We start from the raw sequence: 13237 nt of genomic DNA on the forward strand, positions 1-13237 counted from the left end.
ACCCTTCTTAAACAGTGGCACCACGTTAGCCAATCTCCAGTCTTCTGGCATCTCACCTGTGACTATCGATGATACAAATATCTCAGCAAGAGGCCCAGCAATCACTTCTCCAGCTTCTCAGAGTTCTCGGGTATACCTGATCAGGTCCTGGGGATTTATCCACTTTTATGCATTTCAAGACATCCAGCACTTGCTTCTCTGTTATATGAATATTTTTCAAGATGTCACTATCTATTTCCCTACATTCTACATCTTCCATGTCCTTTTCTACAGGAAACACTGATGCAAAATACTCCTTTAGCATCTCCCGCGGCTCCACACAAAGGCCGCCTTGCTGATCTTTGAGGAGTCCTATTCTCTCACTAGTTACCCTTTTGTCCTTAATGTATTTGTAAAAACCCTTTGGATTCTCCTTCACCCTATTTGCCAAAGCTATCTCATGTCCCCTTTTTACCCTCCTTATTTCTCTGTAAAGTAGTCTCCTACTGCCTTTATACTCTTCTAAGCATTCACTCGATCTATCCTGTCTATACCTGACATATGCTTCCTTCTTTTTCTTAACCAAACCCTCAACTTCTTTAGTCATCCAGCATTTTCTACATCGACCAGTCTTACATTTCACCCTAACAGGAATATACTGTCTGTGGACTCATGTTATCTCACTTCTAAAGGCTTCCCATTTTCCAGCCATCTCTCTTCCTGCAAACATCTGCCCCCAATTAGCTTTTGAAAGTACTTGCCTGATATCATCAAAATTAGCCTTCCTCCAATTTAGAACTTCAACTTTTAGATCTGGTCTATCCTTTCTCATCACTATTTTAAAACTAATAGAATTATGGTCGCTGGCTCCAAAGTGCTTCCCCATTGACACTTCAGTCACCTGCCCTGTCTTATTTCCCAAGGGTAGGTCAGGTTTTGCACTTTCTCTGGGAGGTACATCCATATACTAAATCAGAAAATGTTCTTGTACACAGTTAACAAATTCCTCTCCATCTAAACCCTAAACCACCCTATTATTCTTACGGATAACTGAGATCTTCTTACAAACTTGTTTCTCAATTTCACACTGACTATTAGGGGGTCTATAATACAATCTCAATAAGGTGATCATCCCTTTCTTATTTCTCAGTTCCACCCAAATAACTTCCCTGGATGTATTTCTGGGAACATCCTCCCTCAGTACAGCTGTAATGCTATCCCTTATCAAAAACACCAGTCTCCCTCCTCTCTTGCCTCCCTTTTTGTCCTTCCTGTAGCATTTGTATCATGGAACATTAAGCTGCTGGTCCTGTCCATCCCTGAGCCACGCTTCAGTAATTGCTATGATATCCCAGTCCCAGTTTCTGACCTTGCCATGCACCCTCTGAATGTTTGTGTTATGCTTTTATTTCAGCTTTCTGCACCATTGTTGCCATATTGACAAATCTTAGCTCAAGTGTTCTTAAAATTATTTGTCATTATTGTCACACATTATGTGTACTGAAACTAATGGGTCAGTCTGACAACCACAATCGATTGATGATTATGTTGCTTGGCAATAAGGTAAACTGTGTGTCAGTTTTCAATAAAAACTATGCCATTATTAGCAGTACAAAAAGTTGCACTTGCTACATTTGTCCACCCACCTGTCAGGTATATTTTTGGGACTTGATTAGGAATCATACAACAATGGTTAATAGCTAGTTTAGGAAAATAGTTGGCTTCTTTGTATTGTGTTATTAGATACTGTGGGCAAATCAGGGATTCTAACTTGATATGATGAATTTCTGAAGGTACTAACAAGTCAAATGCACTTGTATTTAACAGCATTAATTTTATTACAATCCTGACAACCTATTTTGTAATAACCTTGCACTACACTCTGAAATGTTCAGAATTACTTATTTGTTAAACATAATTATCAAAATTCTCTATGAACTGCTTCTTCAGCAATGTATAATGTACATTTCTTAAACAATGCAAGTAATTTATTGGAGAGGTAATTTGATTGATATTAACAAATAGGAAATTCTATTTCATCTTACCCTTCTATTTAAAGGCAGCTATCAATTATCCAAGCAGATGAAAATACATGAAGTAACTTACAATTTAACAGTTCTTTAAATATTGCACATTTAAATGTTATTTATAACTCTGAAATACAAACCATAATCTATACAACATTCTACTACAATAGCGATAATTGCAAATCAGATAATTCCAGTTATAATGGTATGAGAGAATGTTCAGCAACAATAGTGGTAATATTTATATAGTGAGTATACTTATGATGGAAACTTAAAACTCCATCAACATTTTTTATTTTTAATAAACTTTTATTTTTCTTTTTAGTTATGTTCCGCCTTTATGACACTGATGGAAATGGATCGCTTGATAGCTCGGTAAGCTGATGAGAAACCTATCAATCAATGCAGTTATATTATTTATATTTTATGGTAGACAGACAATTGATGCCTCGGCAAAAGTGAGGACCGCAAATGCTGGAAGTAAGAGTCTAGATTAGAGTGGTGCTGGAAAAGCACAGCAGGTCTGGCAGCATCCAAGGAGCAGGAAAATCGATGTTTCGGGCAAAAACCCTTTTTCAACACCACTCTAAACTAGACAATTGATGTTTGCTTACCTAGTTAAATGTTTATGTGACAAACATATTTCTCAAATGAAGTTTTTCTTTGTTAAAATGTTATATATGTTTCACTATTGTTTATGTATATGCCTTGTTGACTCTGTAGTGCAGTGAATTAGAGAAGATGTACCATTATCTTTGGTTGAGAATTGCATTTGTAATTAAATGGTTAGAGTGGCAAAATAGATTAAAAATAAATTTTCAATGCTATGATAAACAAAGACTTATGTCAGAGTTCTTATTGGGACAATATCCTGTCCAAGAAAAGCAAAGGACAGAGATCATGTGTGGCTTCAAAGTTCAATAAGAATTTTAACAAAAGCACAACCAGCTCCTGCAAACTTAGACTGTCAAAATCCTTCAAGCAAAATGAACAGTCCCCACCATTCCCACATGCACCATTGCAATGTAATGACATGTACTCTTAAAATGATATGCATGTACCCAACATCTCTCTCTTAATATTATTTGATCCAGGCACTGATTTTTCCAGGCGGATTTTAAATTTCAATGTTCACTGAGCTTTCTCAAACCTGTCAGCAGTCTCTTTATCTCAGTATGCAGAAGCACACAGGCAAGTCAGAGGTTACATTATTCTCCTTCCTCTTTTACTCTCTCCCCTAAAGTGCCACTAAACTCCAATGGTTCCAATTTGCTTCTGCTTTAACAGGTCACATTGTACGACTGTTAGATGCATTAATCTAATTCTCTTCTCACTTGTCCCATTCTGTCTTGTTTTGCATATCCTGTTTTACCTCTCCCAGGCATGCCATCCACCTTCCGTCTCTCTTTACCTGCTCCTTAACAGTCCTACTGTAGCTCTTCAATATGGTCACCTCGCTCAACCACAGAGTCCCTTAAAGCCATGCTCACTGCTCCACTAATCACTGTTCATAAGATATGATGACATAGGAGCAGGATTAGGCCATTTGGCCCATCGAGTCTGCTCTGCCATTTGATCGTGGCTGAAATGCTTCTCAGCCCCATTTTCCAGCCTTCTCTCTATATCCCTTCAACCCATTACTAATTAAAAATCTGTCTAACGCTTCAAGTTTACTCAGTGTCCCATCATCCACTGTACTTTAAGGGAGCAAATTCCACACATTCACCCTTTGGGAGAAGTATCTTCTCCTCAACTCTCTTTTAAATTTGCTACCCCTTATCCTAAGGTTATGACCTCTCATCCTAGAATGCCCCACAAGACAAAGCATCTCCTCCACATCTATTTTATCCTGACCTTTTGTCATCTTGAATACCTCAATTTGATCTCCTTTGATTCTCCTAAATTCTCGAAAGTATAAGCCTAAACTGTTCAATCTCCCTTCATACGACAAACCCCTCGTCTCTGGGATCAATTTAGTGAACCTCCTCTGAACTGTCTCCAATGCCACTACATCTTTCCTCAAATAAGGGGAACAAAACTGCACACAGTGTTCCAGATGTAGTATCATCAATGCCTTGTATAGTTCAACAATACTTCCTTACCTTTATATTCTAATCCTTTAGCTATAAAAGCCATCACTCCATTCACTTTCTTTATTATCTGCTATACCTGCATGCTGGTTTTCTGTGACATGCATGATGAATCCCAGATCCCTCTGCATGGAGCACCCTAAAGTCTATCGCCATTTAGATAATAGCTGGCCTTCCCATTTTCCCGACTAAAATGCATGAGCTCACACTTTTTTATGTTAAACTCAATCTGCCACATTTGGCCCACTCTCCTAACCTACCTATATCCATTTGCAACGTTCTTATTTCCTCATTGCAATTTACCATATCGCCTATTTTTGTGTCATCCACAAATGTGGCTACAGAGCCTTTTATCCCTGTATTCATGACATTAATATAGATTGTAAGTAGCTGGGGTACAAAGGCAGAACCCTATGGCACCCCACTAGTTACTTCATGCCATCCAGAAAAAAGAATTAGCCCAACTCTCTGAATTCCATCCGTCAGCTAGTCACCCATCCAACATCAGTCTCCTAATCTGACTGCTCCTCCACTTGGAGATTTCCTTTCTCACTTTGTTGCTGCACCTCTAATCACAGCTGTATTTTGCCTTGTTCTGTCCAGCCAAATGCGCTGTTTTCATTATGTGTAATGTTCAGCATTACGGCTGCTTAAGCTCACTATTGTGAGCAGCCTGTTTGTTACAATGTGTGGCACATTCAAGAATTTTCATGGCCCTGCGTGCTCGCACTTTAGAAGAAACACTAAATCCAGTCCTGCCACTAGCAAACACTAAATGAGTAAGTCATTCATGGTGGTTGGAAAAGTAAATTAGTTCAATGAGAATACATTAATAATGTTTGAAATAGAAGAGCAAGCCTTGCCATCCTGTGGCTGACCTTTATCTGAGCATGAGTTGTTATGGGTGTCATCTGAAAGCTGATGTCCTTCTCTACTTATCAGAGTTAATATAGAAAAGTATAGAAGTTTATTTGCTGAAATAGAACAATTTATTCTCTTCTCGCCAAATTTATCTATATAATGTTAAATATTTTAATAATTTCTATTATTTGTCTAAGAAAAAAATGTTAACTCACTAAAGTTGTATAAATTTGAGGTCAAAGTTAAAAAAAACGTATTCTTGTAACTTTTGTAAATTTTCCACTAGTAAAAGACTTCAAATTATCATACTGGCAATAATTCTATAAAAGATACCAGTAATTCAAAAAGCTACATTTCTGCTGGTAATGAAAAAGTCTGTATCAGCGAGCAACAGAAGTTGGTCATACAATGTCAAGCATTTTGCATGATATTTGCTGTAGTCTCATTTCTAAATGTGTATTTTACCATATCGCTGTGCAACTAAGATTGGTTCAGTGGTTATTATCTCACATTTTTCTCTTGTAACATGCAATCTATTCTGTTGAATTTTAAAAGTTACCACAAGTACATGCAAAGCCAACCTGGCAAATACTTTCCACTTCCTTCATTGCAAAGTTTTCAGTGTTGCTATATTTGTGCTTTCATTCTTTAATATTTTTGAGGAATCATGTTTAACAGATTGTGAAAATTGGTTCAGTGGGACGGCTGTGGAGATGCTGAAACTTGTTTTTTTTCCCAAGAAGATTATTTGGAAGAACTTCAATACCTTTGCAAAAAAAAAGTATTCAAGAGACAAGTAAAATAAACAGTCAGAGCCTGACAGAATAAGGGACTATTTCGGATTGTTAGCAGAGAAATCAAATGGCTGGACTCATGACTGTCAGGAGTTTTCGGATATTGTTTAGAAATGTCAGTTTGAGTGTTGTCAGCGAAGAGAATAGCTACCCAACTCACCCCCCCCACCCCCCAACTTTTTTGAGAGCCCATGTGAGAGCTGGGAAAAACTCATGTAACCATTGTCATAGGAAGCTCCCCTATGACATCTCCAGATTAAACTGCTTCTGAAAAGACCCCAGTGGCAATCACATGCGCCTTGTAACCTGCCTGTGTGGACCAAGATGCCAGAACAAAAACCATTTGGAACATTTCTTATCCTATCCTCTTCCATCAAAGAATTAACAAATACATTGTCAAAGCAATTTCCTTTTCAAATTGACTTTTGCAGAGAAATCATTTTTATTTTGTCTTTAACTGCTGGGATGGGAGTGCTGATGGTGGTGTTGTAAAGTCAACTTAATATTTATACTTTTTCAAGCTGTGTCTGATCCGATTTGTATTTTTGTTGTATAAGTTGTATTTTATATAGTTAATAAATAATTTTGTCTTTTTTAAGGAATCCGGTGGACAGATTTGTTTAAAATTCTGAAAGTAATCCAGCACCTAATATGTTACAAAACCAGTTAGTTTATCTTAGTGTTGTTAGAGCACTGGGAGGACTTCCTCCACTTGTCTGTTAGGTAAATTTAAGAAGTTTTTAATTTAATATCTCATCCAATGAAGCAATTATTTCATGCTTCTTTTTGTGTTCATATAAAGTTCTATGCAGTCAGATTAGAATGTCACCAGAACTGTTCAACACAAATACTGGGTAATAAGTTGGGTAACACATTAGCTGCTAGTGTGTTTTTCCATTCTACTGCTAATCAATTCATATGGTTAACAATAAAACCATTCAAATCCTTTTACAGAACTGTTTAAAAACCTTGCAACTCAACGTGCCATTTTTTTTGCAAAGTCTTCTCAAACAGCTCTTCCCAATTCAATGTTTACAAATGCTATGAGTAGTTATTTTATTGACTACCCTTTGTTGATTTATATAGTTAACTGATCCCTCTGCCCCTGTTTTAAAAGTAGGAATCGAAGTTATAACTCAGACACATGTTGCTGTCATCCCAGTTATTTATGTAAGAGACAAGCTTTGCTCATGGGTAATACTCAGTCAACAATAGCATAATACAACCAGTAAATGCTGGAAAGACTGGCAGGGACTGCAGACAGTGAAACAGAGTTAAGATTTGAGACCTGCCCTTGCGTTAAGAGTGTGGCTGAGCATCACTTCCAGGTCTGAATACTGTATTGACCATCCTAGGAGGGTTAGTGGGTGGCTGCCACTACAGTGAGATGAGTTTGTGTTGGAGGCCTGGTGCGTACTTCAGGCCAAATAATGACAAGCCATCTTGATGGGATTCCTGGGCTTGACCTTCAGTGGTTATAAGGGAGTAGCTGTCAGGTACTGGGTATATAGGTTTTGCAGACGTAAGCAAATCTTCAGGAAGATCATCTGTAAGCAGGGGCTTATTGGACAGCGGACACAACACATCTCTTTTTGCAGTTCCTCCCAGTTCCATCTTAAAGCCAAACTTACTGGGATGGGGAATGTTCTACACAACATTTCAAGTTTGTCTCCACCAATGATCTTTCCTTTGAAGGGTAGCACAGTGGCTCAGGCGTTCGCACTGCTGCCTCACAGCATCAGGGACCTGGGTTCCATTACAACCTTGGGCGGCTGTGGAGATTGTACATTCTCCCCGTGTCTGCGTGGGTTTTCTCTGGGTGCTTCAATTTCCTCCCACAGTCTTCGGTGAGCACATTCGGTGAATTGGCCATACTAATTTGCCGTAGTTTCCAGGGATGTGTAGGTTAGGTGTGTTAGTCAGGGGAAATGTAGTGTAATAGGGTAGGGGACTGACTCTGAGTGGGATACTCTTTGGAGGGTCGGTGTGGACTTGTTGGGCCAAAATGGCCTGTTTCCACACCATAGGGATTCTGTGATGGCATCTGCAGTATTTTTATCAAAGGCAGAATACATATATGAACTTTAGAAATAGGCCAAAGCTACCTTGTTTCTATTGGAAAGTTATTTACTGCAAGTTATAAGAATGTTGGAGTATAATTCCTCATTTGTAAAAAAAATTATCTAATGTACAATTTTCCAGGAGAGCTGGAAGTATGATCTTGCTGTCTGCAAATTGCCATGGTAGTCTTTGAAACGGCAGTGACAGCATGTCAGAGAGTTATTTGGCTGTGGAAGATGCCATATTGATGTAAGCTATTTCTTCTTTACATGATTCGTATATAAAGGTTATGTCAGCCACAGAGTGAAAACACTTCAGAACAATTTGTAAGACAGTTTTGGTAGTTAAAATTATCCAAAATGAAGTAAGAGGAATCTCTGACTTTTGAAGCTTTTAAAGCAAGTTTTGGAACAAAGAGCGATAGGGATAACGCAGTAACCTTCATGGGTCTCTGCTCGAGGCAGATTTTTACCACCTGGTAGCTAGCCCAGAGTCTCAATGCTTTTCTTAGATGGAATCTATGTGACTATTAATGGCTCACTTAGGCAGTCTGGATGCAAATGGATAAAAAAACGTTACACTTCACAAATCTTCAGGTGGGTTTAGATCACAGAATTATAATTTTGCTTTTGAGTCGTGGGGATTTACTTCTACAAGACTCAAGAGTGACTGTATGAGCTGATGGTCTCAGCCTTTTTAGCCACAGCTCACAAGCCTGAATAGAACTCCACAAAGCACAGATACACATGTGGTCCCTATCAATACTTCAATTATAGGGGAGCACACCACAGGGATAGTCCAGTAACTCTCATATTCTCATGAACCACATCAGTAGAAAGCTGATGGACTATCCTGCCAAAATCTGGAAACCCAGCATTCTCTACAGCATGCATAATTTTCTGACCAAATGGGCAATATGAATTCAGAATGGAGAAGATCACTGGAAGAATAGATTCTCTTCAATATGGAAGCAGGCCCTTTGGCCGAACAAGTCCACATCGACCCTCCGAAGAGAATCCACCCAGACCCATTCCCCTACATTTACCCCTGACTAATGCACCTAACACTTTGGGCAATTTAGCACGCCGATTCTCCTGACCTGCATAACTTTGGAATGCGGGAGGAAGGAACAAACCCGCGCAAACACAGGGAGAATGTGCAAACTCCACACAGACAGTTGCACGAGGCAGGAATTGAACCTGGGTTCCTGGTGCTGTGAGGCAGCAGTGCTAAGCACTGAGCCACCGTACCACCCTAAGAGGACAGTGGCAAGAAGAAAGATATGATTAGCAGTGATGTCCAGCAAGTAGACTGGCATGACCACGAGACTGAAAGCTGATTTTAGCAACAGATATCGCTTGTCACTGATTATCTTACTATTGAGACTTCTGAGTGCATTGAGTTTACCACAGCTAGAGTTACAGCTGACATTATGGTGGCTGTCTATCTCTGAATAATTTCCTGAAACATTAACAGCACTTTCTGGCAAAACTGAGCAGGCCTAACAGCGTGTGTGGAGAACAGACAGAGTTCATATTCCGGGTTCAGTGATCCTACTTCAGAACTGATTCAGTCCTGTTCCAATACATCACAAAGTTCATCGAGGCGATCATTTTGGCTGCAATATTGAGTGCACCAGCACCGTACTTACACTATCTTCCTTTCTCTAGCCTCTCTAAATTTAGGGTGTTGCTCCTGAAGTTTGTTTTAAGCTTGATAGTAATATTGTGAGAACCATAGGTGAGCAGATTGAAGTGACAACCGCAGTCAGAGTGAACGGTTAGGAGATTATAGTTGTATTCATAAACTATAATGTGGAGGAGTTGGTGTTGGTCTGGGGTGCACAAAGTTAAAACCTTGCAAAACCAGGTTATAGTCCAACAGGTTTATTTGGGAGTACTTGATTTCAGTGTGCTGCACCTTCTTCAGGTAACTAGTGGGGCAGGATCATAAGACACAGAATTTATAGCAAAAGGTCAGTGTCATGCAATTAAAATGTTATATTGAACAAACCTAGATTGTTGTGAAGTCTTTCATCTTTTAGAGTGAGTTGCAGGTTTTGGTTCATTAATATCTAAATCTCAGAACTTTTTAAAGTCACATTCTTGAGATAACAAGATTTTATAAAACAAGATGACATTTCAGCTCAGGCAATGTATCAAAGGTGTGAGGTTAGAGTCTGTCTGTATCCCAATCTTGAGTCAGACTGGTTCTATTTCCATTTATAAAATATTGTATGGATTGACTGCCTGCAGGTTATGCACTTTTGGAGCAAAAATAGAATGTATCTGCAAATACAATTCTGCAAATGCAAACTCACAGCATAAATTTATTTGTATGTCCATGCGAGGGAGAGTGAGTGAGTGTGTGTGTGAGAATGTGAGGGGTGTATGCATGTGTATGAGAGAGGGTCTGTGTGAGTATGTAAGAGCATGTGTGTGTGTGTGTGTGTATAGTGTAGTGGGATCACTTGTAGTGTGACATGAACCCAAGGTCCCAGTTGAGGCAATCTTCCTGGGTACTGAACTTGGCTATCAGTCTCTGTTTGGCCACTCTACATTGTTGTCTATCCTCATGTCCGTCCTGGAGGATGGTCACCTGAAGATCTGAGGCCGAATGTCCCTGACCGTTGAAGTGTTCCCCAACTGGGAGGGAACACCCCTGCCTGGCGATTGTTGTGCAGTGTCCATTCATCCATTGTCATAGTGTCTGCTTGGTCTTACCAATGTACCATGTTTTGGGGCATCTTTGCCTGCAGGGTGTGAGATAGACAATATTTGGCTGAGCAACATGAGAAGCTGCTGTGTGCATGGGGAGTAGTGTCCATGTGTAATGGTGGTATCTGTGTCAATACTCTGACACGTCTTGCAGTGGTTGCCATGACAGGGCTGTACTGTGTTGTGATCAATGTCCTGAAGGCTGGGCAGCTTGCTGCGAACAATGATCTGTTTAAGGTTTGGCGGTTGTTTAAAGGCAAGAAGTGGAGGTGTAGGGAAGGTCATGGAGAGGTGCTCATCCTCCTACAATCCTTCGAATGGATGAGAGACTTAACAGCAATCTTGGTTTGTTCAATATATCGTTTTAATTGCATGACACTGACCTTTTGCTATCAATTCTATGTCTTATGATCTTGCCCCACTAGTTACCTGAAGAAGGAGCAGCACACTGAAATCAAATACTTCCAAATAAACCTGTTGGACTATAACCTGGTTTTGTGTGATTTTTAACTTCGTAAACTGTCACCACTGGTGTACTTCATTTCTATACCACTTAAATAATATACTTTTTCATCTGAATAATGAGCATGTGAGTATAGTGGATAAGACAATCAGCTGGAAAGGGGATGAGATCCATGTGGTGTCACATCCCTGTTAATACTATAAACGTTTCCATGACTGTTCGCTTTGTAGTTCCTAAGATCACTTTTTCCTCCATGCACAAATATTTCAGTCTTTATAAAAGCTTCTCATTAAATGTTTTCAAAAGAAACACTAGAAATAAAAATTTGGATTGTTTTTTCAATGATTTTTTTTTCCTCTTCTCCAGGAGCTTGACCAGATCATCAGTCAGATGATGCATGTAGCAGAATATCTTGAATGGGATGTGACGGAACTCAAACCAGTATGTAGTTTCAACTATCACTCACTTGGTGGTGCTATAAGAACACTGGTACACTTGGGCTGGAACCCTTAAAAACGCTTCTTAAATATCAATAATTGAAAGGATTCCATTTTAATAAAGATTTGCTTTTTGTGGAATTAAATATTTTTTAAGACAAAATGCTGCATGTTGTCCTTAGGGATGTTGCTGATCATTGACACTGAGATCTAAAGCCCTGAATACCAGTTGTTGATAATTAGTGCACAGACATGAAATTGTGTAAAAATATTCAGTAACTTGCTCAGACAGGTTTAGAATTCTAGGAGCAGTCCAATGTCCCTGAGGGATATTTATTGACATATTGATACTTGACAAGGCAGACGTTTTAGATTTTGATCAGCAGAAGTATAGGTTTGCATCAGAAGAGTAATAGAATATATTTAGTAACAAAATGTACGATAATCTGAAAAAATGGTTTTAACAGTAATACTGTAATAAAACCAATTGACGTCACGGTTCTTAGTCAGATATAGAACTTGAGACATGAATGTTTGCAACAGTCACAGAAACAACTTTCCAATGCATTGACCTTTCTGCCTCCTCCCCTTGCATGTACAAGCAAAAACTACCTTCATGTATCAGAAACAATAACCAGTAATAGAATGATTTCAGAGTAGTAATCTCAGGGTTCAGATTGTTTGTGACACATTTGCTTCTACAGTTCACAATGTCATTTGATTTCTCTCAGTTAAATTGTTGTAATTATTGCCAGTCATCTATTATTCTCTGTAATTAGCAAAAATACAAACAATTCTGTACATGATTTATCATTTAAATTCTGTTCCAGTGAAGAATGGTTCTATTGTTGTGATAATCTGAAACAAGACTGTAATGTCACTGATATCTTTAGGTCATTACGCAGCAATCTAATGAAAACAAATTGGAAGTGATTCTTTGTTGCTGAAGCATGTTGTTGATATCACCAGGGCACATGCAATATACCAAGAAATTGTGTCATTAATAACTTCTGGTGAATTATTTCCATTTTGGTTCTATATCTGCTTCCTTCTTTGCCACATTGTGCCCAAAGAGATTGTCAGTTAACTAATTCCAGATCTCATCAATACTGCTTTGGAATTAGTTCATTTATCCAAGCATGATCTGACCGAATTTAATCTCATTCACTTTGTTTCTTTTGCCCACTTGATCTCCATGTCGTGAAACAGGTCATGTTGTATAAGTCAACCTTTGAAACTTCGGAAACTCTTGCAAAAACAGGAGTCAACTTAGTTGCTGAGAATAAACTGAACCATTGGCATGGGTATGGGTGGCCACCATTTTGAAATGTGGAAAAAAAAGACAATTATTCATATTAAATTAAACCAAATTACTGAAGAAACTTTTACTATTAAAATGCCTTTAACCATAATTAAAGAGTTTTACCCCGATCAATTATTTTGACAACAGGCATACGCTTCATCAGATTCATTTTTGTCTCACTTCAGTCTGGCATCACAGTAAGGATCCTCCACTGGATCAGGTGTAGCCAGTGTTGGTTTCATACTCATCATCCTCACAACAAATCATGCTCAGCGACATACATTGAATTGGATATTGCACATTTTTGAACAATCTAATAGTTTGTGCTTTAATACCATCATGCAGTTTGATGACAAAACCGCATAAAACATCAAATGTGGCAGAATACATATTTGCACTGTTTTTTTGTGAAGCTTTTCTCTACATCAATCATCTATCTAGTTGGTTCATGACATCAGTAGCATATTGAGAGAGATATCCAAAGATTTTAACCAAGGACCTAAAC

At 38.7% G+C, this 13237-nt stretch overlaps 1 protein-coding gene across 3 annotated transcripts in view; it reads left to right on the forward strand.

Annotated features, from left to right (window-relative positions):
* dgkb (diacylglycerol kinase, beta) overlaps nt 1-13237 on the forward strand; it is a 794652-nt gene that overhangs the window by 223307 nt on the left and 558108 nt on the right. For all 3 annotated transcript variants that reach the window (XM_087987111.1, XM_087987112.1, XM_087987113.1), the window contains exons 7-8: nt 2332-2381; nt 11359-11433. In XM_087987111.1, coding sequence (XP_087843237.1) covers nt 2332-2381; nt 11359-11433 — 125 coding nt within the window. The remainder of the gene's footprint in view (nt 1-2331; nt 2382-11358; nt 11434-13237) is intronic.

Source organism: Chiloscyllium plagiosum, unplaced genomic scaffold, assembly GCF_037043375.1.
Source record: "Chiloscyllium plagiosum isolate Xiang-an unplaced genomic scaffold, Cpla_swu_hap1 HiC_scaffold_5, whole genome shotgun sequence".
NCBI classification, from domain to species: Eukaryota; Metazoa; Chordata; class Chondrichthyes; order Orectolobiformes; family Hemiscylliidae; genus Chiloscyllium; species Chiloscyllium plagiosum.